The sequence below is a fragment of the Taudactylus pleione genome, unplaced genomic scaffold (genome assembly GCF_031769625.1).
Source record: "Taudactylus pleione unplaced genomic scaffold, aTauple2 ptg002299l, whole genome shotgun sequence".
Lineage (NCBI taxonomy): Eukaryota > Metazoa > Chordata > Amphibia > Anura > Myobatrachidae > Taudactylus > Taudactylus pleione.
Window position 1 is genome coordinate 125,099 of NW_028286690.1, and position 21,387 is coordinate 146,485.

General features: G+C 46.7%; 1 protein-coding gene across 1 annotated transcript in view; it reads right to left on the reverse strand.

The window, feature by feature from the left end:
* IFT172 (intraflagellar transport 172) overlaps positions 1 to 21,387 on the reverse strand; it is a gene marked incomplete at its 5' end in the record, with an annotated part of 111,297 nt that overhangs the window by 75,072 nt on the left and 14,838 nt on the right. Inside the window, 4 exons of the mRNA XM_088466029.1 lie at positions 483 to 576; positions 14,289 to 14,431; positions 15,113 to 15,229; positions 15,846 to 15,981. Of these exons, the coding sequence (XP_088322155.1) occupies positions 483 to 576; positions 14,289 to 14,431; positions 15,113 to 15,229; positions 15,846 to 15,981 (490 nt within the window). The remainder of the gene's footprint in view (positions 1 to 482; positions 577 to 14,288; positions 14,432 to 15,112; positions 15,230 to 15,845; positions 15,982 to 21,387) is intronic.

Genomic DNA, 21,387 nt, shown 5'->3' on the forward strand with positions numbered 1-21,387 from the left:
CCGGTCACACAGACACAGCCTGTCCAGGGAGCTCAGTATCCCGGTCACAGAGACACAGCCTGTACAGGGAGCTCAGTATCCCGGTCACACAGACACAGGCTGTCTACGGAGCTCAGTATCCCGGTCACACAGACACAGCCTGTACAGGAAGCTCAGTATCCCGGTCACACAGACACATCCTGTATAGGAAGCTCAGTATCCCGGTCACACAGACACAGCCTGTACAGGGAGCTCAGTATACCGGTCACACAGACACAGCCTGTACAGGGAGCTCAGTATACCGGTCACACAGAGACAGCCTGTACAGGGAGATCAGTAGCCCGTTCACACAGACACAGCCTGTCCAGGGAGCTCAGTATCCCGGTCACACAGACACAGCCTGTATAGGAAGCTCAGTATCCCGGTCACACAGACACAGCTTGTACAGGGAGCTCAGTAGCCCGTTCACACAGAACTACTCTTTATTCATGAAACAAGCTCACCTCATCCTCCAGGAACATGGCATGTTTTAGGTGTACCTCTGGAAGCTTTTCTTTCATTGACAGACGGGACAGTTCAAACGCAAATTCAAATGTACTGAAAGAGAACCCGGGCAGAAAGTTATCTGAAATGCTATAGGGGACTATCAGAGCTTGTGCAATGGGTGCAATGAATACATCCATGTCATTTATTTTTTAAGAGCTAAAAAAAAAAAAAAAGATTGGTAATGTGGTCCCCAGTCTGAACCTGCGATAATGATGCTGAAATTAGCCGACTATACTGTAGAGGAAATAATGCTATAGAAGATATTAAGAGTTATGGTAGACTTACCTTTGTTAACTCTTTCTTGGAAGTCCATAGGGTCCACAGGGATTACCATAGGGTGTGTGTGGTTGAAGTGTTCAAGGCACCAAACAGTTAAAGCTTTCGCTCCAAGGATGCTCTGGGCCTCCCATACACATATACCCGCTCCCAGGTACAGGCAGACCGTTTGATAAACAAGACCAATGAAGGAGCAGGAGAGAGGAGAAGAACAATGTACACAAGAAACATTCTCACAAAAGATGAGGGAATCCGTGACCTAAAGAAAAATCTGTGACCATTAAAGCCAGGTGCGTCAGGGTGTGCGCCCTGTGGACCCTATGTACTTCGAAGAAAGAGAGTTAACAAAAGGTAAGTCTACCATAACTCTTAATTTCTTCTTCAGTGTCCATAGGGGATCCACAGGGATACCATGGGGATATCCCATAGTATTTCCCCTAAGGTTGGAGACGCTTCTGAGTAGAAAGGAGAATCAGACACCCAAAGGAAGCATCCTGATAGGCAAAGGTATCAAAAGCATTAAACCAAAGACCGGTGTGGACAGAAGAGCACGTGGCTGCCTTGCACAATTGTTCAGCAGAAGCACCACTTCGATTCGTCCACGAGGGTCAAACAGACCGAGTAAAATGTGCTGTAACCCTGTATGGAACCGGAAGATCAGCTTGCGTGTAGGCCTGAGAGATTGTCATGTGGAGCCATCGAGCCAGAGTCTGCTTGTTAGATGGCCAGCTTCGCTTGTGAAAGCCGTACAACACAAAAGAGGTAACCTGATTTCCTAAAGGAATTCGTATGATCCACGTAGATCTGAAGAGCACTAACTACATCCAAGGATGCTTCACCTGCAGAAAGATCCGAGGACTAGAAGGCTGGAACCACAAACTCCTCATTTGAATAAAATGGGGATACCAATTTAGGGAGGTACCGGCCATGATACGGAGGACAGCTCTGTCCTGATGAAAGATCAAGAAGGAGGAGCGACAGGAGAGCGCTGCCAAATCAGATACCCTGCGGGCAGAGGAGATAGCGAGGAGAATGAGTGTCTTCGCTGTCAGCCACTTGACATCAACTGAGTCCAGAGGCTCAAACGGAGGAGCCTGTAGAGCCAGGAGAACCAAGTACAAGTCCCACCCAGCCACCAGAGGGACAAAAAGGAGGTTAAATGCAGAGAACACCCTGAAAGAATGTTCTTAAATCAGGCAGGGGGGCGAAACCTGATTGACAGTGGAAAAACCTGAACTCTGCGGCCAGACGGAGGCCTAGGTCTAAACCAGTCTTGAGAAAGGCAAGCACCCGGTCGACCCTAAAAACCGTAGGGTCATAGCCTCAAGGGGAGCACCATTTAAAGTAAGAGTGCCAAACTCTGTAATAGATGCGCGCTGAGGAAGGCTTACGTGCCCTGAGCATCATCTGGACCACAGAGCGAGAGAAACCCTTGCCTCTTAAGAGAAATGACTCAAGAGCCACACCGTCAAAGACAGATGAGGTAGGTCTGGGTGCAGGCAAGGACACTGTGCTAGTAGATCCTGCCATACAGGAAGTGGAAAAGGAGTGTCTATGGAGAGACTGGGGCTATTAGTATCACCGTGCACTCGGGATGAGGGAGATCGGAGGAAAGAGGTATACAAGATTGAAGTCCCACCTCACTGCCAGAGCGTCCAAGAAGGCGGCTGAGGGGTCTCTAGTCCTGGACCTATACCTTTGTGGTTGTGACTTGTGGCCATGAGATTACGTCTGGTAGGCCCCATTTGTTCATCAGGAGTTGAAAGACATCCGGATGTAGAGCCCATTCTGTGGTGTGTATGACCTGAAGGCTTAGGAATTCCGCTTCCCAGTTAAGGACTCCGGGGATAAACGCTGCCGAGATTGCCATTCAGCCCTCACCAGGACGTTTGCCACTTCCCACATAGCTGCCCGACTTTGTGTGCCTCCTTGATGGTTGAGGTAGGCTACCGCAGTTGTGCCGTCGGACTGAATTTGGACCGGCCTGCCCCGGAGAAGGTGTTGCGCCGAGTGAGTGCTCTGTACACTGCTCGAAGCTCCAGAATGTTTATGGGCAGGCGACCTTCCTGGGTTGACCACATCACTTAAAGGTATGATGAACGGTTACTGCGCCCTGTCCGCGAAGGCCGGCATCTGAAGTGAGACGCTCCCTATTTGGAATCCAGAAGAGGCGACCTCTGTTCAGATGGGATGTCAGCAGTCACAATGAGAGGGAAAGCCGAACCTCCGCAGAGAGGAGGATCGTCTGGGACTAGACGTATTTCACCATATAGAAGGTGGATACCATGGACCCCAGGACCTGCATTGCTGAGTGAAAGGATACCCTCTAATTGTAGAGAAAGCTGCACACATACAAGTTTAGCGTCAAAATCTTGTCTGCAGGCAGAAAAATCCTCTGTATTCGAGAATCCAGGAGTACTCCCAGATGTACCATCCGCTGTGTCAGAGAGAGGGAGGACTTTTTTTCAATTGACGATCCAGCCGTGTGTTTGCAGGCAGTCAACCGTCCGCTGGAGATGGCGTAACACAACCGGTGAGTGTACCAAGATTAAGAAGTCATCTAGGTATGGCAGGATTCGGACTCCCTGGCGCCTGTGGTGGGCTGCCATAACTGCCATTTTTTGGTAAAGACCCAAGGGGTTATTGACAGACCAAAAGGCAGCGCCCGAAACTGGTAATGTTGCTGCAGAACAGCAAACTGCAGGAACCACTGGTGGGTTGGAGTAATAGGTACATGCAGGTATGCATCCTGAATGTCCAGAGAAACCATGAAATCCCCAGTCTCCAATGCCAGTACAATTGATTGTAGAATTTCCATGTGGAATTTGGGCACTTTGATAAATTTGTTGAGGGGTTTGAGATTCAGAATAGGCTGATGAGACCCATTCGGCTTCTGAATCAAAAAGAGAGTGGAATAAAATCCAGTTTCTCTCTGAGCCGAAGGAACCGGTATTATCACACCTTAATAGCAGGGAGTGAATGGCCTCATGGAGAGCCAAGGGTTTGATCGGATCTGATGGGGGACCTGTACAAAAAAAATTGCTGGGTAGGATGCCTCAGGAAGGTGAGAGCGTACCCTTGAGAGACCACTTCTCGGATCCAGGCATCTGTTGTTGTTTCACACCAAGAGTCGCCAAATAGAAGAAGTAGGGCCCCCCACCCTGGGATCCCCAGGAGGAGACCCGCCCCATCAGGCGGAGAGTTTGTCTGGCCGATCAAGACTATTTGGCTCGCGGCTTGGTGGTCTTGTGCGAACTAGACTGCCTGGGAAAGGACTGTCCGCTTGCCTTACACTGGGGCGAAAGGACCAAAAAGAGAACAGCCTAGACTTGGGTGCAGCTACTGATGGCAGATAGGCAGATTTTGAGGCTGCCACAGTAATCACAATCTTGTCCAACTATGGAGATAGGCAGTTCAGCACAGAGAAGGGTAAGGGATCCAGTGGCTTCTTGGTTCCCGCGTCCACCTTCCAGGACCGTAGCAGATACCTTAGAGGCCATGAGTCCAGTATCCAACGCAGCTTCTCCCAAATAAGAGGCCGCTTCCTAAATATGTGAGATGTAAGCAAGTAGTTTCCTGGTAGTGTCTGATTGGCAGGCTCTCTTCCAGTGCCTCTGCCCATCCTTCGATAGCCTTAGCCACCCAGGCCGCATCAATAGCTGGCCTAATGATAGCGTCAGAAAATGAGTACACTGACTTGAGACAAGTTTCTAGCTTTCTATCCATGGCTTCCTTAAGGGAGGATGTAGTCGGTAAAGGCAGTGTAGAGCTTCTGACTAAGCGTGCCACATGCAAATCAACAGTGGGAGAGGCTTCACTCACCAGTAGGAAGAAGGTAAAAGACGCTAGTCTTTTTGGGACCTGGAACCATTTGCCAGGAGTACCCTAAGCTTCTCTCATGAGCTCAGTGAGCTGTTCTAACTCAGTCAATCAGCCTTAACCACCTTTTGACGTTTAAACATCGGGGTTTTAGGCTTAGGGGCCGGTCCATCAGCCTCTATATTCAGAATTTATTTAACAGCTCCCACTAAAGAAGGAAAATCCACTGTTGACAGACGGTGCCCCTCACCCAAGTGCGACTTGGAGAGAGAACCATGTGCATCATCTGCCTCCGCAGATGATCCGTCAGAATCCGAAAGCTGGGCAGACTGAGAGGATGATACAGTCTGCTTATGTGCTTTGGTGGCTAACGGTTTGTCTGCATGTAACTTTTGAGGATACGCAAGCAGAAATTTGAGCCATATTTTGAACTAAGGCCCTCATTCAGAGCCGTACGCTCTGAGCAGAGCGCACGCTCTGAATGAGGGCCGGGCTCCATGAAAATGGAGCGTCCTCCTGGACGCTCGTATAGCTGTGGGTCACCACCCACAGGCTATACGAGCGTGTATTGTGATGGCCGCGATGGTCGTGACCATCGCGACCATCGAAATTGCGAGCCGGAGCCTGCGGTTGAGGTTTTCAACTGCAAGCTCCGGAGTGATTTTGGCTCTATCAGAGCCAAAATCACTCCCACTGACATCACTAGTGATGTCAGTGGGCCGGCTTCTGACGGGAGGCGTTCCCGTGGGAACGCCCCCGTCAGGGAGGCACACCCCCGGAACGCCTACCAAAGGGGGCGTGCTGTCAATGTTGATCATTGATCGGACACAACGAGCGAAGGACTTTCCTTCGCTCGTCGCGTCTGGCGCATGCGCACGACGGAGCTCCCTCCGTCGTGCGCATGCTCAGTCCATAACATCGACCCACTTGTGAGCGGACAGCCGCTCGCGAGTGGGTCTGAATCAGGCCCTAAGTGGGCAAAAACATCCATCCAAGGAGGATGCATAGGATGTACCATCATAGTAGACTGTAATAGCTGTGGGTACCGCATGGTGGGAGGCAGCATGGGGACTGATAAACGATCCACTAGCTGCGTCATAAGCTGGGATAAGGAAGGCACCCAAGGTGGCTCCAGGACAGGGGCTGGTATGATGGACTGGTGAGTAGATTTATAACCATTAGCACACAGACCATCCTGTATGAAATCCTGAGAGAATAAGCCTGCAAAACAGGATTTGCATGTAACCAGCACAGGGACCTCAGCCTACTGTTTACCCTTGCCTTTAGAAGACATAGAAATAGCCAACAAGTAGCAAATAATAAGTGTATAGCTAATAATGCAATGTGACACCCTTCACAAATACAAGTAAATGTGAAGTACTACACACCTGGTAGTTGCGTGTTAAAAAAGAGCAGCAGGGATAGATATAACTGACAGTCACAGTGTATAAGACAGTATATCACCACAGCAGGGATAGATATCACTGACAGTCACAGTGTATAAGACAGTATATCACCACAGCAGGGATAGATATCACTGACAGTCACAGTGTATAAGGCAGTATATCACCACAGCAGGGATAGATATAACTAACAGTCACAGTGTATAAGACAGTATATCACCACAGCAGGGATAGATATCACTGACAGTCACAGTGTATAAGACAGTATATCACCACAGCAGGGATAGATATAAGTGACAGTCACAGTGTATAAGACAGTATATCACCACAGCAGGGATAGATATAACTGACAGTCACAGTGTATAAGACAGTATATCACCACAGCAGGGATAGATATCACTGACAGTCACAGTGTATAAGACAGTATATCACCACAGCAGGGATAGATATAAGTGACAGTCACAGTGTATAAGACAGTATATCACCACAGCAGGGATAGATATAACTGACAGTCACAGTGTATAAGGCAGTATATCACCACAGCAGGGATAGATATCACTGACAGTCACAGTGTATAAGACAGTATATCACCACAGCAGGGATAGATATCACTGACAGTCACAGTGTATAAGACAGTATATCACCACAGCAGGGATAGATATAACTGACAGTCACAGTGTATAAGACAGTATATCACCACAGCAGGGATAGATATAACTGACAGTCACAGTGTATAAGACAGTATATCACCACAGCAGGGATAGATATAACTGACAGTCACAGTGTATAAGACAGTATATCACCACAGCAGGGATAGATATAACTGAGAGTCACAGTGTATAAGACAGTATATCACCACAGCAGGGATAGATATCACTGACAGTCACAGTGTATAAGACAGTATATCACCACAGCAGGGATAGATATAACTGTCAGTGTGTATAAGACAGTATATCACCACAGCAGGGATAGATATAACTGACAGTCACAGTGTATAAGACAGTATATCACCACAGCAGGGATAGATATCACTGACAGTCACAGTGTATAAGACAGTATATCACCACAGCAGGGATAGATATAACTGACAGTCACAGTGTATAAGACAGTATATCACCACAGCAGGGATAGATATAACTGACAGTCACAGTGTATAAGACAGTATATCACCACAGCAGGGATAGATATCACTGACAGTCACAGTGTATAAGACAGTATATCACCACAGCAGGGATAGATATAACTGACAGTCACAGTGTATAAGACAGTATATCACCACAGCAGGGATAGATATCACTGACAGTCACAGTGTATAAGGCAGTATATCACCACAGCAGGGATAGGTATAACTGACAGTCACAGCGTATAAGGCAGTATATCACCACAGCAGGGATAGATATAACTGACAGTCACAGTGTATAAGACAGTATATCACCACAGCAGGGATAGATATAACTGACAGTCACAGTGTATAAGACAGTATATCACCACAGCAGGGATAGATATAACTGACAGTCACAGTGTATAAGACAGTATATCACCACAGCAGGGATAGATATCACTGACAGTCACAGTGTATAAGACAGTATATCACCACAGCAGGGATAGATATAACTGACAGTCACAGTGTATAAGACAGTATATCACCACAGCAGGGATAGATATAACTGACAGTCAGTGTGTATAAGACAGTATATCACCACAGCAGGGATAGATATCACTGACAGTCACAGTGTATAAGACAGTATATCACCACAGCAGGGATAGATATAACTGACAGTCACAGTGTATAAGACAGTATATCACCACAGCAGGGATAGATATCACTGACAGTCACAGTGTATAAGGCAGTATATCACCACAGCAGGGATAGATATCACTGACAGTCACAGTGTATAAGACAGTATATCACCACAGCAGGGATAGATATAACTGACAGTCACAGTGTATAAGACAGTATATCACCACAGCAGGGATAGATATCACTGACAGTCACAGTGTATAAGACAGTATATCACCACAGCAGGGATAGATATCACTGACAGTCAGTGTGTATAAGACAGTATATCACCACAGCAGGGATAGATATAACTGACAGTCAGTGTATAAGACAGTATATCACCACAGCAGGGATAGATATCACTGACAGTCACAGTGTATAAGACAGTATATCACCACAGCAGGGATAGATATTACTGACAGTCACAGTGTATAAGACAGTATATCACCACAGCAGGGATAGATATAACTGACAGTCACAGTGTATAAGACAGTATATCACCACAGCAGGGATAGATATCACTGACAGTCACAGTGTATAAGACAGTATATCACCACAGCAGGGATAGATATCACTGACAGTCACAGTGTATAAGACAGTATATCACCACAGCAGGGATAGATATCACTGACAGTCACAGTGTATAAGGCAGTATATCACCACAGCAGGGATAGATATAACTGACAGTCACAGTGTATAAGACAGTATATCACCACAGCAGGGATAGATATAACTGACAGTCACAGTGTATAAGACAGTATATCACCACAGCAGGGATAGATATAACTGACAGTCACAGTGTATAAGACAGTATATCACCACAGCAGGGATAGATATAACTGACAGTCACAGTGTATAAGACAGTATATCACCACAGCAGGGATAGATATAACTGACAGTCACAGTGTATAAGACAGTATATCACCACAGCAGGGATAGATATAACTGACAGTCACAGTGTATAAGACAGTATATCACCACAGCAGGGATAGATATCACTGACAGTCACAGTGTATAAGACAGTATATCACCACAGCAGGGATAGATATAACTGACAGTCACAGTGTATAAGACAGTATATCACCACAGCAGGGATAGATATAACTGACAGTCACAGTGTATAAGACAGTATATCACCACAGCAGGGATAGATATTACTGACAGTCACAGTGTATAAGACAGTATATCACCACAGCAGGGATAGATATAACTGACAGTCACAGTGTATAAGACAGTATATCACCACAGCAGGGATAGATATCACTAACAGTCACAGAGTATAAGACAGTATATCACCACAGCAGGGATAGATATCACTGACAGTCACAGTGTATAAGACAGTATATCACCACAGCAGGGATAGATATCACTGACAGTCACAGTGTATAAGACAGTATATCACCACAGCAGGGATAGATATACTGTCTTATACACTGTGACTGTCAGTTATATCTAATAGAGGGAATAATGGGCACAGTGTGGGGAATGGAGAGCACTGGGAGTGTGATCAGTGTAATAGAGGGAATAATGGACACAGTGTGGGGGATGGAGAGCACTGGGAGTGTGATCAGTGTAATAGAGGGAATAATGAGCACAGTGTGTGGGATGGAGGGCACTGGGAGTGTGATCAGTGTAATAGAGGGAATAATGGGCACAGTGTGGGAGATGGAGAGCACTGGGAGTGTGATCAGTGTAATAGAGGGAATAATGGGCACAGTGTGGAGGATGGAGAGCACTGGGAGTGTGATCAGTGTAATAGAGGGAATAATGGGCACAGTGTGGGGGATGGAGAGCACTGGGAGTGTGATCAGTGTAATAGAGGGAATAATGAGCACAGTGTGTGGGATGGAGGGCACTGGGAGTGTGATCAGTGTAAGAGGGAATAATGGGCACAGTGTGGGAGATGGAGAGCACTGGAGGTGTAATAGAGGGAATAATGGGCACAGTGTGGGGGATGGAGAGCACTGGGAGTGTGATCAGTATAATAGAGGGAATAATGGGCACAGTGTGGGGGATGGAGGGCACTGGGAGTGTAATAGAGGGAATAGTGGGTACAGTGTGGGGGATGGAGGGCACTGGGAGTGTAATAGAGGGAATAATGAGCACAGTGTGGGGAATGGAGAGCACTGGGAGTGTGATCGGTGTAATAGAGGGAATAATGAGCACAGTGTGGGGGATGGAGAGCACTGGGAGTGTGATCGGTGTAATAGAGGGAATAATGAGCACAGTGTGGGGGATGGAGAGCACTGGGAGTGTGATCAGTGTAATAGAGGGAATAATGAGCACAGTGTGGGGGATGGAGAGCACTGGGAGTGTGATCAGTGTAATAGAGGGAATAATGGGCACAGTGTGGAGGATGGAGAGCACTGGGAGTGTAATAGAGGGAATAATGAGCACAGTGTGGGGGATGGAGGGCACTGGGAGTGTGATCAGTGTAATAGAGGGAATAATGAGCACAGTGTGGGGGATGGAGAGCACTGGGAGTGTGATCAGTGTAATAGAAGGAATAATGGGCACAGTGTGGGGGATGGAGAGCACTGGGAGTGTAATAGAGGGAATAATGAGCACAGTGTGGGGGATGGAGAGCACTGGTAGTGTGATCAGTGTAATAGAGGGAATAATGGGCACAGTGCTCTCCATCTCCCACACTGTGCCCATTATTCCCTCTATTACACTGATCACTCTCCATCCCCCACACTGTGCCCATTATTCCCTCTATTACACTGATCACACTCCCAGTGCCCTCCATCCCCCACACTGTGCTCATTATTCCCTCTATTACACTCCCAGTGCCCTCCATCCCCCACACTGTGCTCATTATTCCCTCTATTACACTCCCAGTGCCCTCCATCCCCCACACTGTGGTCATTATTCCCTCTATTACACTCCCAGTACCCTCCATTCCCTACACTGTGCCCATTATTCTCTCTATTATTATTATTATCCTTTATATGGCGCCACAAGGGTTCCGCAGCGCCTTACAAAGTACAAAAACAAATGAGCACACAAGACAACAGTTATTAACAGTATAGACAATGCAGGACAAGTACATGATTTATAAACAATGCTGCATAACACCTAACTAAGCAGCAGGGTGTCAGTAAGCAGTTTTAGGCACCATTGTAAATGAAAGTAAAAGTAAGGCAAGAAGAAGCACGTGAGGAAAGAGGGCCCTGCTCGTGAGAGCTTACATTCTGAGGGGAGGGTCAGACAAACAGGGGTGACACAGATGGGCTAGATAGTGAGGAAGGAGCATAGAGTAGTGGGTTAGGATGAGCGCTGGAAAGCATTGAGGAAGAAATGGGTCTTGAGGGCCCAGTTGAAGATTAAAAGCCAGGAAGCCAAGTGATGGAGGAATTTTGCAGGAGCAGTGGTGTCAGGGGGGTAAAGCCAGGGTTTGATGATGGCAAGGAGAATCAAGGCATTGCAGATGAAGTGCTCATGAACAGGGACCAGTTTATTATAGACAAAACTGGCTTTCCAGAAGGAACAGGAGAGAGGGATAGAGTTAAGAGGCGAGAGGAGAATGAGATTCTTAGGGTTGATGTAGTGTGGAGGTGATATTGATCTAGAGAAGGGGGATAAGGAGTGTGGGGTTATGTGGCTGGCTTCTGAATGAGGAAGGGTGACAGCAGGTGATGGGTAAGGTGGAGGTTTAGTGTGGTGTGGGTGTGGAGAAGGATAAGTATCTTGGAGAAAAGAGAGGGTGCAGGGTTTAGTGGTGGTGCAGCAGGACCATGGTGGAAGAGTAGTGAATAATACTGGAGTTGTGGGAGATGCAGTTGAGAGACTAATATGTGATGAAGAGAGACAGAGGAGGGGGAGAACGTAGAGGGGACTATGGATGGAGAAAAGAGGTGAAAACTGGTGGTAGAGGAGAAAATAATGTAGCAGCTGAGTGAGGGAGGAGTAGAATAAAAGAGACATCGTGTAGATGAGGCAGTCGGGGGGGGGGGGGGGAGTCAGTAGTAGTAATGAGTGTGAGATGAGGGAGCAGTACAGGTCAAAGGTCAAAATCAGATAAAAGGAAGAACAGTGCAGGAAGATGTAAAGGCACAACTACAATAGTATATTATAACCAAAAAAAGAGTATAGAGGTGTTAAAGTAGCAAGACTTGAGAATTAGTCTAAAGTATGAATATATATATATATATATATATATAAAGAAAAAGGTATACGTGTGAAACAATGGTAGGTACTACAGTGGTATAAAGATAAATTGACAGTGGTATTGGAATGATTTAAACAATGTAGAGAAGAAACACAAACATACAAGTATTAAATGTTCAGTGAGCAGGTAGTTGCTTGCAATGCTGAAGCAGGGTGTTGGCAGAAGGTGGGTCCAGGTTATAATGGAAGCTGGTTGCTGAGTAGCAGGGTTTCCAGAAGCTCTGAAGATCATTTGCCTTTTCCAAGTTATAGAGAGTTCTTTTAAAATGTTGTCCTCCTGTCTTCCTCCTGCTTAACTCCTGACTAACTCTTTAAGTTATGCTGTACATGTAGTCCCACTTAGAAAAAACCCCACTTTGAAGTAAAACCTAGAAGCCTTGTACAAGCCTAAAGCCTTGTACACCGATCACACTCCCAGTGCTCTCCATCCCTCACACCGTGCTCATTATTCCCTCTATTACACTGATCACACTCCCAGTGCTCTCCATCCCCCACACTGTGCCCATTATTCCCTCTATTACACTGATCACACTCCCAGTGCCCTCCATCCCCCACACTGTGCCCATTATTCCCTCTATTACACTGATCACACTCCCAGTGCTCTCCATCCCCCACACTGTGCCCATTATTCCCTCTATTACACTGATCACACTCCCAGTGCCCTCCATCCCCCACACTGTGCCCATTATTCCCTCTATTACACTGATCACACTCCCAGTGCTCTCCATCCCTCACACTGTGCTCATTATTCCCTCTATTACACTGATCACACTCCCAGTGCCCTCCATCCCCCACACTGTGCTCATTATTCCCTCTTACTGATCACACTCCCAGTGCCCTCCATCCCCCACACTGTGCTCATTATTTCCTCTATTACACTGATCACACTCCCAGTGCCCTCCATCCCCCACACTGTGCCCATTATTCCCTCTATTACACTGATCACACTCCCAGTGCCCTCCATCCCCCACACTGTGCCCATTATTCCCTCTATTACACCGATCACACTCCCAGTGCCCTCCATCCCCCACACTGTGCCCATTATTCCCTCTATTACACCGATCACACTCCCAGTGCCCACCTTCACCCATACAGTGCCCGTTATTCAGCTGTCCCATTGATTACCATGCTCACCACTGCCAATTCTCGCAGCCACTCACAGTGCCCCCATCCTCCATACTGTGGCAGATGTTTATTCTATTACAGAGCAGACAGTTACCTACAGTGGGCTAACCACCAGTGACTTTTCCAGCCCCATTACACTGTGCCCATCTTGCGGCGCCTACATGATACCTCGGTGCACGGTGCTATGTTTTGATTATTAGCGTTGTGCGTCTGCCACTGCTCTACATTGCAAGTCCTCACAATACCACACGTACATTTATTAATACTTATAATATGAACAATCCAGCAAAGCACGTACCATGGTGTGCTCCACAAACACGTAGACGCACAACGCTAACTAGCGTCTTTACTTAATATCTCCACACTGGCACATTGCACACTTACACTGAAGGTTCCCTAGCATTAAGGTTAATATTAAAGGTTTTACCCATTATCAATTACGATGTGAAATACATGTATTTGATATCTAGGGTTTAGTACATGATAAGCAGACCATGTTTGGTGCTATTCTAAACCACTGACTATTTGCAGATTTCCGGTTCCATCGGCAAAGAGATCGCAACATGCGTCTGCAAGTTATGGATTATAGAGAATTAGGTGATAGAATGTACTTTGTATGTAGCGTCTATTTATTAGTTAAAACACACACAAAGAGCCATTGGATAGCTGAACTACCATTGTACAAACTGACCTATGACAGAAGAACCAAGAGCAAGAACCAATGGGATTATGCCAACTCGTTTCTATTGTATTGCCTACTCTCCATACGGTATATATTCAGGCGCTCTGTATTCAGTAGTCAGTCATGATATTTTTTCTTTTGACGGCGGCTTCGCCTTTGATGCCGGAAATCTGGATCCAGAGCGCCTGCGTATGTGTGTCGACTGTACCTTGTTTATGTATAATCTTTTGCGCCAACTGTATTTAGATCACAGCGTGAAACTGAATGCGTTTTATGTGAATAATAACTTTTTGTACTTTGGAACTACACTCAAAGTCTGGAAATCAATTATTTCTTGTGCGACTTACAACGCTAAATAGCGACATTAGGGTATAAAGATTATTAGGTATTCTTACACCCATGCCAGGCATTCAGCTCAGGGCCCGGCATTCAGCCCACGGCCCGGCATTCAGCCCACGGCCCGGCATTCAGCTCAGTGCCCGGCCCTGTGTATTCCCTCCGTGCTCACCAGTTCTCGGCTGCGTGGTCGATGGCGTTCTCCAGCAGGTTGAATTTGATGAGCAGTTTCACAGCTGCCTCCCCTCCAAGACTCTTTGCCCAGAGATAGGCGACATGTTTGTGAGCGTTGGCTCCTCCGTGAGTCTTAGCCACCTACCACAAAGAGAAGTGTACGGTGATGAGGCCGGCCTGGGATGTTACTGCCCTATGGCGCTCAGCTGCTGGTGATGTCACAGAGAGAACGCACACGCAGATAATGACAGCTGTGCGGCACCAGCGACGGCGATATGTGCTATGTTATACCGTGTCTGTTATATTTGGAATATGCAGGATATAGTGTTACATAAATAATAGATTATTAGGCTATATTGTATTCAGTGTTACATACATAGGGGTGAAGGCTGCTGTTATTATACATAGTACCAGGGAAGAATCATCCAAATTCAGCCTTTCACTAACCAATATCCAGGGCCCATTATCTACTCGTCAGCGTATGTGTACGCTCATGTAAGCTGGGTACACACTGATACATCATCATTCAGTACAACATGTCATATATCTATAGCACATCGGCGGTGTGTACAATATTCACAGACATATCGGATCGATGGTGCAGCACAGCAGATGGCTGATATATCTGAACCATATTGGTCATTTTGCTAGTGTGTACTGGCGACCCTCACCCATCCCCCTCTGTCCTGTGACACCCCTATACCTGCTGTATGATTACAGATAAGGGGTAACACTCTCAGCCACCAGCAGGGCGGCGGAGTAAGCCCATGCTGTTACACAGAGATTGGGATGAGTAAAAGGGCGATGAATAGCGGCTGTTACCCTGTGCGCTTCCTCCCACATGTCGGCTGCTCTGTACATAGTCACTGCGCCTTTCCAGTCCTTGCCCTTCAGGTAATGATACTCAGCCTCGCGCAGACGACCCCCAGCTTCCAGCTCCTGAGGACAGAAGACAGAGCGGTGACAGGATGTAAGGAGGACAGAGCGGTGACAGGATGTAAGGAGGACAGAGCGGTGACGGGATGTAAGGAGGACAGAGCGGTGACGGGATGTAAGGAGGACAGAGCGGTGACGGGATGTAAGGAGGACAGAGCGGTGACGGGATGTAAGGAGGACAGAGCGGTGACGGGATGTAAGGAGGACAGAGCGGTGACGGGATGTAAGGAGGACAGAGCGGTGACGGGCTGTAAGGAGGACAGAGCGGTGACGGGCTGTAAGGAGGACAGAGCGGTGACGGGCTGTAAGGAGGACAGAGCGGCGACGGGATGTAAGGAGGACAGAGCGGCGACTGGATGTAAGGAGGACAGAGCGGCGACGGGATGTAAGGAGGACAGAGCGGCGACGGGATGTAAGGAGGACAGAGCGGCGACGGGATGTAAGGAGGACAGAGCGGCGAAGGGATGTAAGGAGGACAGAGCGGCGTCGGGATGTAAGGAGGACAGAGCGGCGACGGGATGTAAGGAGGACAGAGCGGCGACGGGATGTAAGGAGGACAGAGCGGCGACGGGATGTAAGGAGGACAGATGCCAGCATAATACATCCAATGAGAACCTACCTTGCCCAAGTGCAGGTGAGTGTCCGCTAAGAGGTCCGGGTGATACTTGGCCACCAGGCGGATCATGTCTTCATGCAGATTGTGCTTCTTGTACATTGCGATGGCGAGATCGGGTTCCTCTAATGTGATGTATAATCTGCGGGGAAGAGAGATGATCAGGTCTATCCCTATAAGTCACACAGCTGCCTGATAGACAATGGTAACATATAATACTGTCACCATTATACACAGCTGCCTGAGATAGACAATGGTAAGATATAATACTGTCACCATTATACACAGCTGCCTGAGATAGACAATGGTAACATATAATACTGTCACCATTATACACACAGCTGCCTGAGACAGACAATGGTAAGATATAATACGGTCACCATTATACACACAGCTGCCTGAGATAGACAATGGTAAGATATAATACGGTCACCATTATACACACAGCTGCCTGAGATAGACAATGGTAAGATATAATACGGTCACCATTATACACAGCTGCCTGATAGATAATACGGTCACCATTATACACACAGCTGCCTGAGATAGACAATGGTAAGATATAATACAGTCACCATTATACACAGCTGCCTGAGATAGACAATGGTAAGATATAATACTGTCACCATTATACACAGCTGCCTGAGATAGACAATGGTAAGATATAATACTGTCACCATTATACACAGCTGCCTGAGATAGACAATGGTAACATATAATACTGTCACCATTATACACAGCTGCCTGAGATAGACAATGGTAAGATATAATACGGTCACCATTATACACACAGCTGCCTGAGATAGACAATGGTAAGATATAATACGGTCACCATTATACACAGCTGCCTGAGATAGACAATGGTAAGATATAATATGGTCACCATTATACACACAGATGCCTGATAGACAATGGTAAGATATACTACAGTCACCATTATACACACAGCTGCCTGAGATAGACAATGGTAAGATATAATACAGTCACCATTATACACACAGCTGCCTGAGACAGACAATGGTAAGATATAATACAGTCACCATTATATACACAGCTGCCTGAGATAGACAATGGTAAGATATAATACGGTCACCATTATACACAGCTGCCTGATAGATAATATGGTCACCATTATACACACAGCTGCCTGAGATAGACAATGGTAAGATATAATACGGTCACCATTATACACAGCTGCCTGATAGACAATGGTAAGATATAATACTGTCACCATTATACACAGCTGCCTGAGATAGACAATGGTAAGATATAATACAGTCACCATTATACACAGCTGCCTGAGATAGACAATGGTAACATATAATACTGTCACCATTATACACACAGCTGCCTGATAGACAATGGTAAGATATAATACTGTCACCATTATACACAGCTGCCTGAGATAGACAATGGTAAGATATAATACAGTCACCATTATACACAGCTGCCTGAGATAGACAATGGTAAGATATAATACAGTCACCATTATACACACAGCTGCCTGAGATAGACAATGGTAAGATATAATACGGTCACCATTATACACAGCTGCCTGAGATAGACAATGGTAAGATATAATACGGTCACCATTATACACACAGCTGCCTGAGATAGACAATGGTAACATATAATACGGTCACCATTATACACACAGCTGCCTGAGATAGACAATGGTAAGATATAATACTGTCACCATTATACACAGCTGCCTGAGATAGACAATGGTAAGATATAATACAGTCACCATTATACACAGCTGCCTGAGATAGACAATGGTAAGATATAATACAGTCACCATTATACACACAGCTGCCTGAGATAGACAATGGTAAGATATAATACGGTCACCATTATACACAGCTGCCTGAGATAGACAATGGTAAGATATAATACGGTCACCATTATACACACAGCTGCCTGAGATAGACAATGGTAAGATATAATACGGTCACCATTATACACACAGCTGCCTGAGATAGACAATGGTAAGATATAATACGGTCACCATTATACACACAGCTGCCTGAGATAGACAATGGTAAGATATAATACGGTCACCATTATACACAGCTGCCTGAGATAGACAATGGTAAGATATAATACGGTCACCATTATACACAGCTGCCAGAGATAGACAATGGTAAGATATAATACAGTCACCATTATACACAGCTGCCTGAGACAGACAATGGTAAGATATACTACGGTCACCATTATACACAGCTGCCTGAGATAGACAATGGTAAGATATAATATGGTCACCATTATACTCAGGGCTGCTGTACCTATAACAATAAGGTGTCATTGCCGGATAATGGATGCGTTGTTACCTGGCTAGGCCGGTGTACCTCAGGCTATTATAGCTGGGACTCCCAATGTAACCGAGCTGGGCAGCCAGCTGGCACATAGGTAACTGACAGAGGGCGAGCCAAGGGAGAGACCGGGGAACGGCGTATAAAGCCCACCAAATACCGGGGAACGGCGTATAAATCCCACCAAATACCGGGGAACGGCGTATAAATCCCACCAAATACCGGGGAACAGCGTATAAATCACACCAAATACCGGGGAACGGCGTATAAATCCCACCAAATAATGGGGAACGGCGTATAAATCCCACCAAATACAGGGGAACAACGTATAAATCCCACCAAATACCTGGGAACAGCGTATAAATCCCACCAAATACCTGGGAACAGCGTATAAATCCCACCAAATACCGGGGAACAGTGTATAATTCCCACCAAATACCGGGGAACAGTGTATAAAGCCCACCAAATACCAGGGACAGCATATAAATCCCACCAAATACCGGGGAACGGAGTATAAATCCCACCAAATACCGGGGAAGTGTATAAATCCCACCAAATACCAGGTACAGCATATAAAAGAAGAGCTATGGTAAGAACTTACCTTTGTTAGCTCTCTTTCTACGAAGTCATAGGGTCCGCAGGATACCTTGGGGGTATATCCGATGACGTGAGTCATCGGGCACCACACAGTTAAATCTGTCCTCCCAGGATGCACCGGACCCTCTCCTGTACCCTGCCCCAAAGCCAAGGCACCACAGTTACGCAACAAGCCATAGGCCAGAGGAGGAGAACAAAAAGAGAGAAGAAAGTCTGGAACACACAAGAATCACATTCTCACACAGGAGCGGAAAACTGGTGACCAGAGCGAAGCCCATCTGAAGCCAGGTGCGACAGGGTGAGAGTCCTGTGGACCCTATGGTATTCGTAGAAAGAGATAATAAAGGTATCTCTTCTTTTCTACATCAGGGTCCATAGGGATCCACAGGATACCTTGGGGGTGTCCCAAAGCAGTCCCTTTAAGGGTGGGGATGCTCCTGTGCTGGAAGGAGAATCTGCCGCCTGAAGGAAGCATCCTGAGAGGCGAAGGTATCAAAAGCATAATACCTACAAAAGGTATGGACAGAACACCACGTGGCCGCCTTGCAAAGCTGAACAGCCGAGACGCTATGGCAAGCTGCCCACGAAGGACCCACAGACCTAGTAGAATGAGCAGTAACAGAGGACGGAACTGGAAGACCCTCACGAGTATAAGCCTCAGAGATCGTCATGCGAATCCACCTACCCAAAGTTTGCTTATTGGCTGGTCATCCCTTCTTGTGGAAGCCATAGAGGACAAACAAGGAGTCTGACTTCCGAAGGGAACTGGTACATTCCACATAAATCCTAAGAGCACGTACCACATCCAATGAGGTCTCACCTGCCGAGAGGTCTGGGGAATTAAAGGCCAGTACTATAATTTCCTCATTAATGTGGAGACTAGACACCACCTTAGGAAGGAACCCAGGGCGAGTCCGAAGCACCGCCCTGTCCTGGTGAAAACTCAGAAAAGGAGAATGACAAGAAAGAGCCCCTAAATCTGACACCCTTCTGGTCGAAGCAATAGCCAGAAGAAACAGTCTTCGCTGTAAGCCATCTGAAATCCACTGAGCTCAGGGGTTCAAATGGAGGTCCTTGGAGAATCCTCAGGACCACAGCCAAATCCCAAGGAGCCACTGGTGGAACAAAGGGAGGCTGAATGCGAAGGACACTTGCATAAAAGTGTGGATATCAGAGAGAGGAGCAATCCTACGCTGGAACCACACCGATAGGGCAGAGACAAGCACCTTCAATGGGGCAAGGCGGAGACCGTGATCTAAACCCGCCTGCAGGAAAGCCAAAATTTTGGATATCCGAAACACTTGGGGATCGTAACCTCTGGGACGACATCAAAGTAGGTATGCCATACCCTGTGGTAAATCCTGGCAGAAAGTTTCCGAGCTCTGAGCATGGTGTTAACCACAGAGTTAGAAAAACCCTTGGACCTTAGGAGGAATGCCTCAAGAGCCAGGCCGTCAAAGACAAACGACCCAGGTCCGGGTAAAGGCAAGAACATTGACACAACAGGTCCAGACGTTGAGGCAACAGCAACGGAGTAAACAAAAATGGCAGCTGCTCAAATCAATCTGGCAGTATTGTTCAGGTGCATGAAAGTGAGGGGTCATACTAAGTAGAAAAAAGTGGGGGGGTTTAACCCCCTTTTGTTCCTCAGCACACTGAATTGTACCTGCAACAAATACATGAAGACTATATGGTGATAGAAATTCAGAGATATTAGTTGCATGCATTTGCAAATACATGGGAAGCTGCTAGGCCACATCACGGCTTCTCTGTCACTAGCAGTCCCTAACACTAAGGGGTTCACATCTGGGGGGCAGGGCACCCCAAAAATCATCCAGCCCAGGACCCCCCCCAGGGCATCACACGGAAAAAGGGTGACAGTGAAGTGTAAAGTATAGGTGTGTGAGAATAATTAATAAGTGTTGAAAAAGGGGTTCAAATATATGTATATAAAAAACAACCATAAATGGTGATATGAAAAGTGACTATATATGGATTTGCAAATGCATGCAATTAATATCTCAGACTTTATGGTGATAGAAATTCATAATGTACTTGTTGCAGGTACAATTCAGTGTGCTGAAGAAAAATAGGGGGTTAAATCCCCCACTTTTTTCAACATCAACGGAGTGTCAATGCAGAGACTCTGAAGATCAGAGTACCAGTGACGTCTGGGCTACGCTGGAGCCACCAGCTGGATTGTGCTTGAATTTCCGAAGTACCCGAGGAAGAAGGGAGACTGGAGGAAACAGGAAGGTCCACTTGACCGACAGAGCGTCTGCAGAGGTCGGGAGTGAAACTGGACATACTCCACCATGTCGAAAGTGGAAACCACGGAGCCCAGTAACTGCATTGCTGAGTGAATGGACACTCGGCGACTGTGTAGGCACTTGCATACCCGCGTCTGCGAGAGAGTAGAGGTAGAGCCCTTAGATGGAGCATCCTCTGGGAAGGAGTTAGGGAGCACAGATATCGTAAGCTGTAGATGGTGGAGAAGTACCTTTGTAAACTCGGCTAGCAGCAGCAGGTCGTCCAGGTAGGGTAACAGGTGATCCCCCTGCAGCTGCAGATGGGCTGCCATTACCGCCATAATTTTCGGAAACACATGAGGTGCAGTTATTATTATTATCATTTAT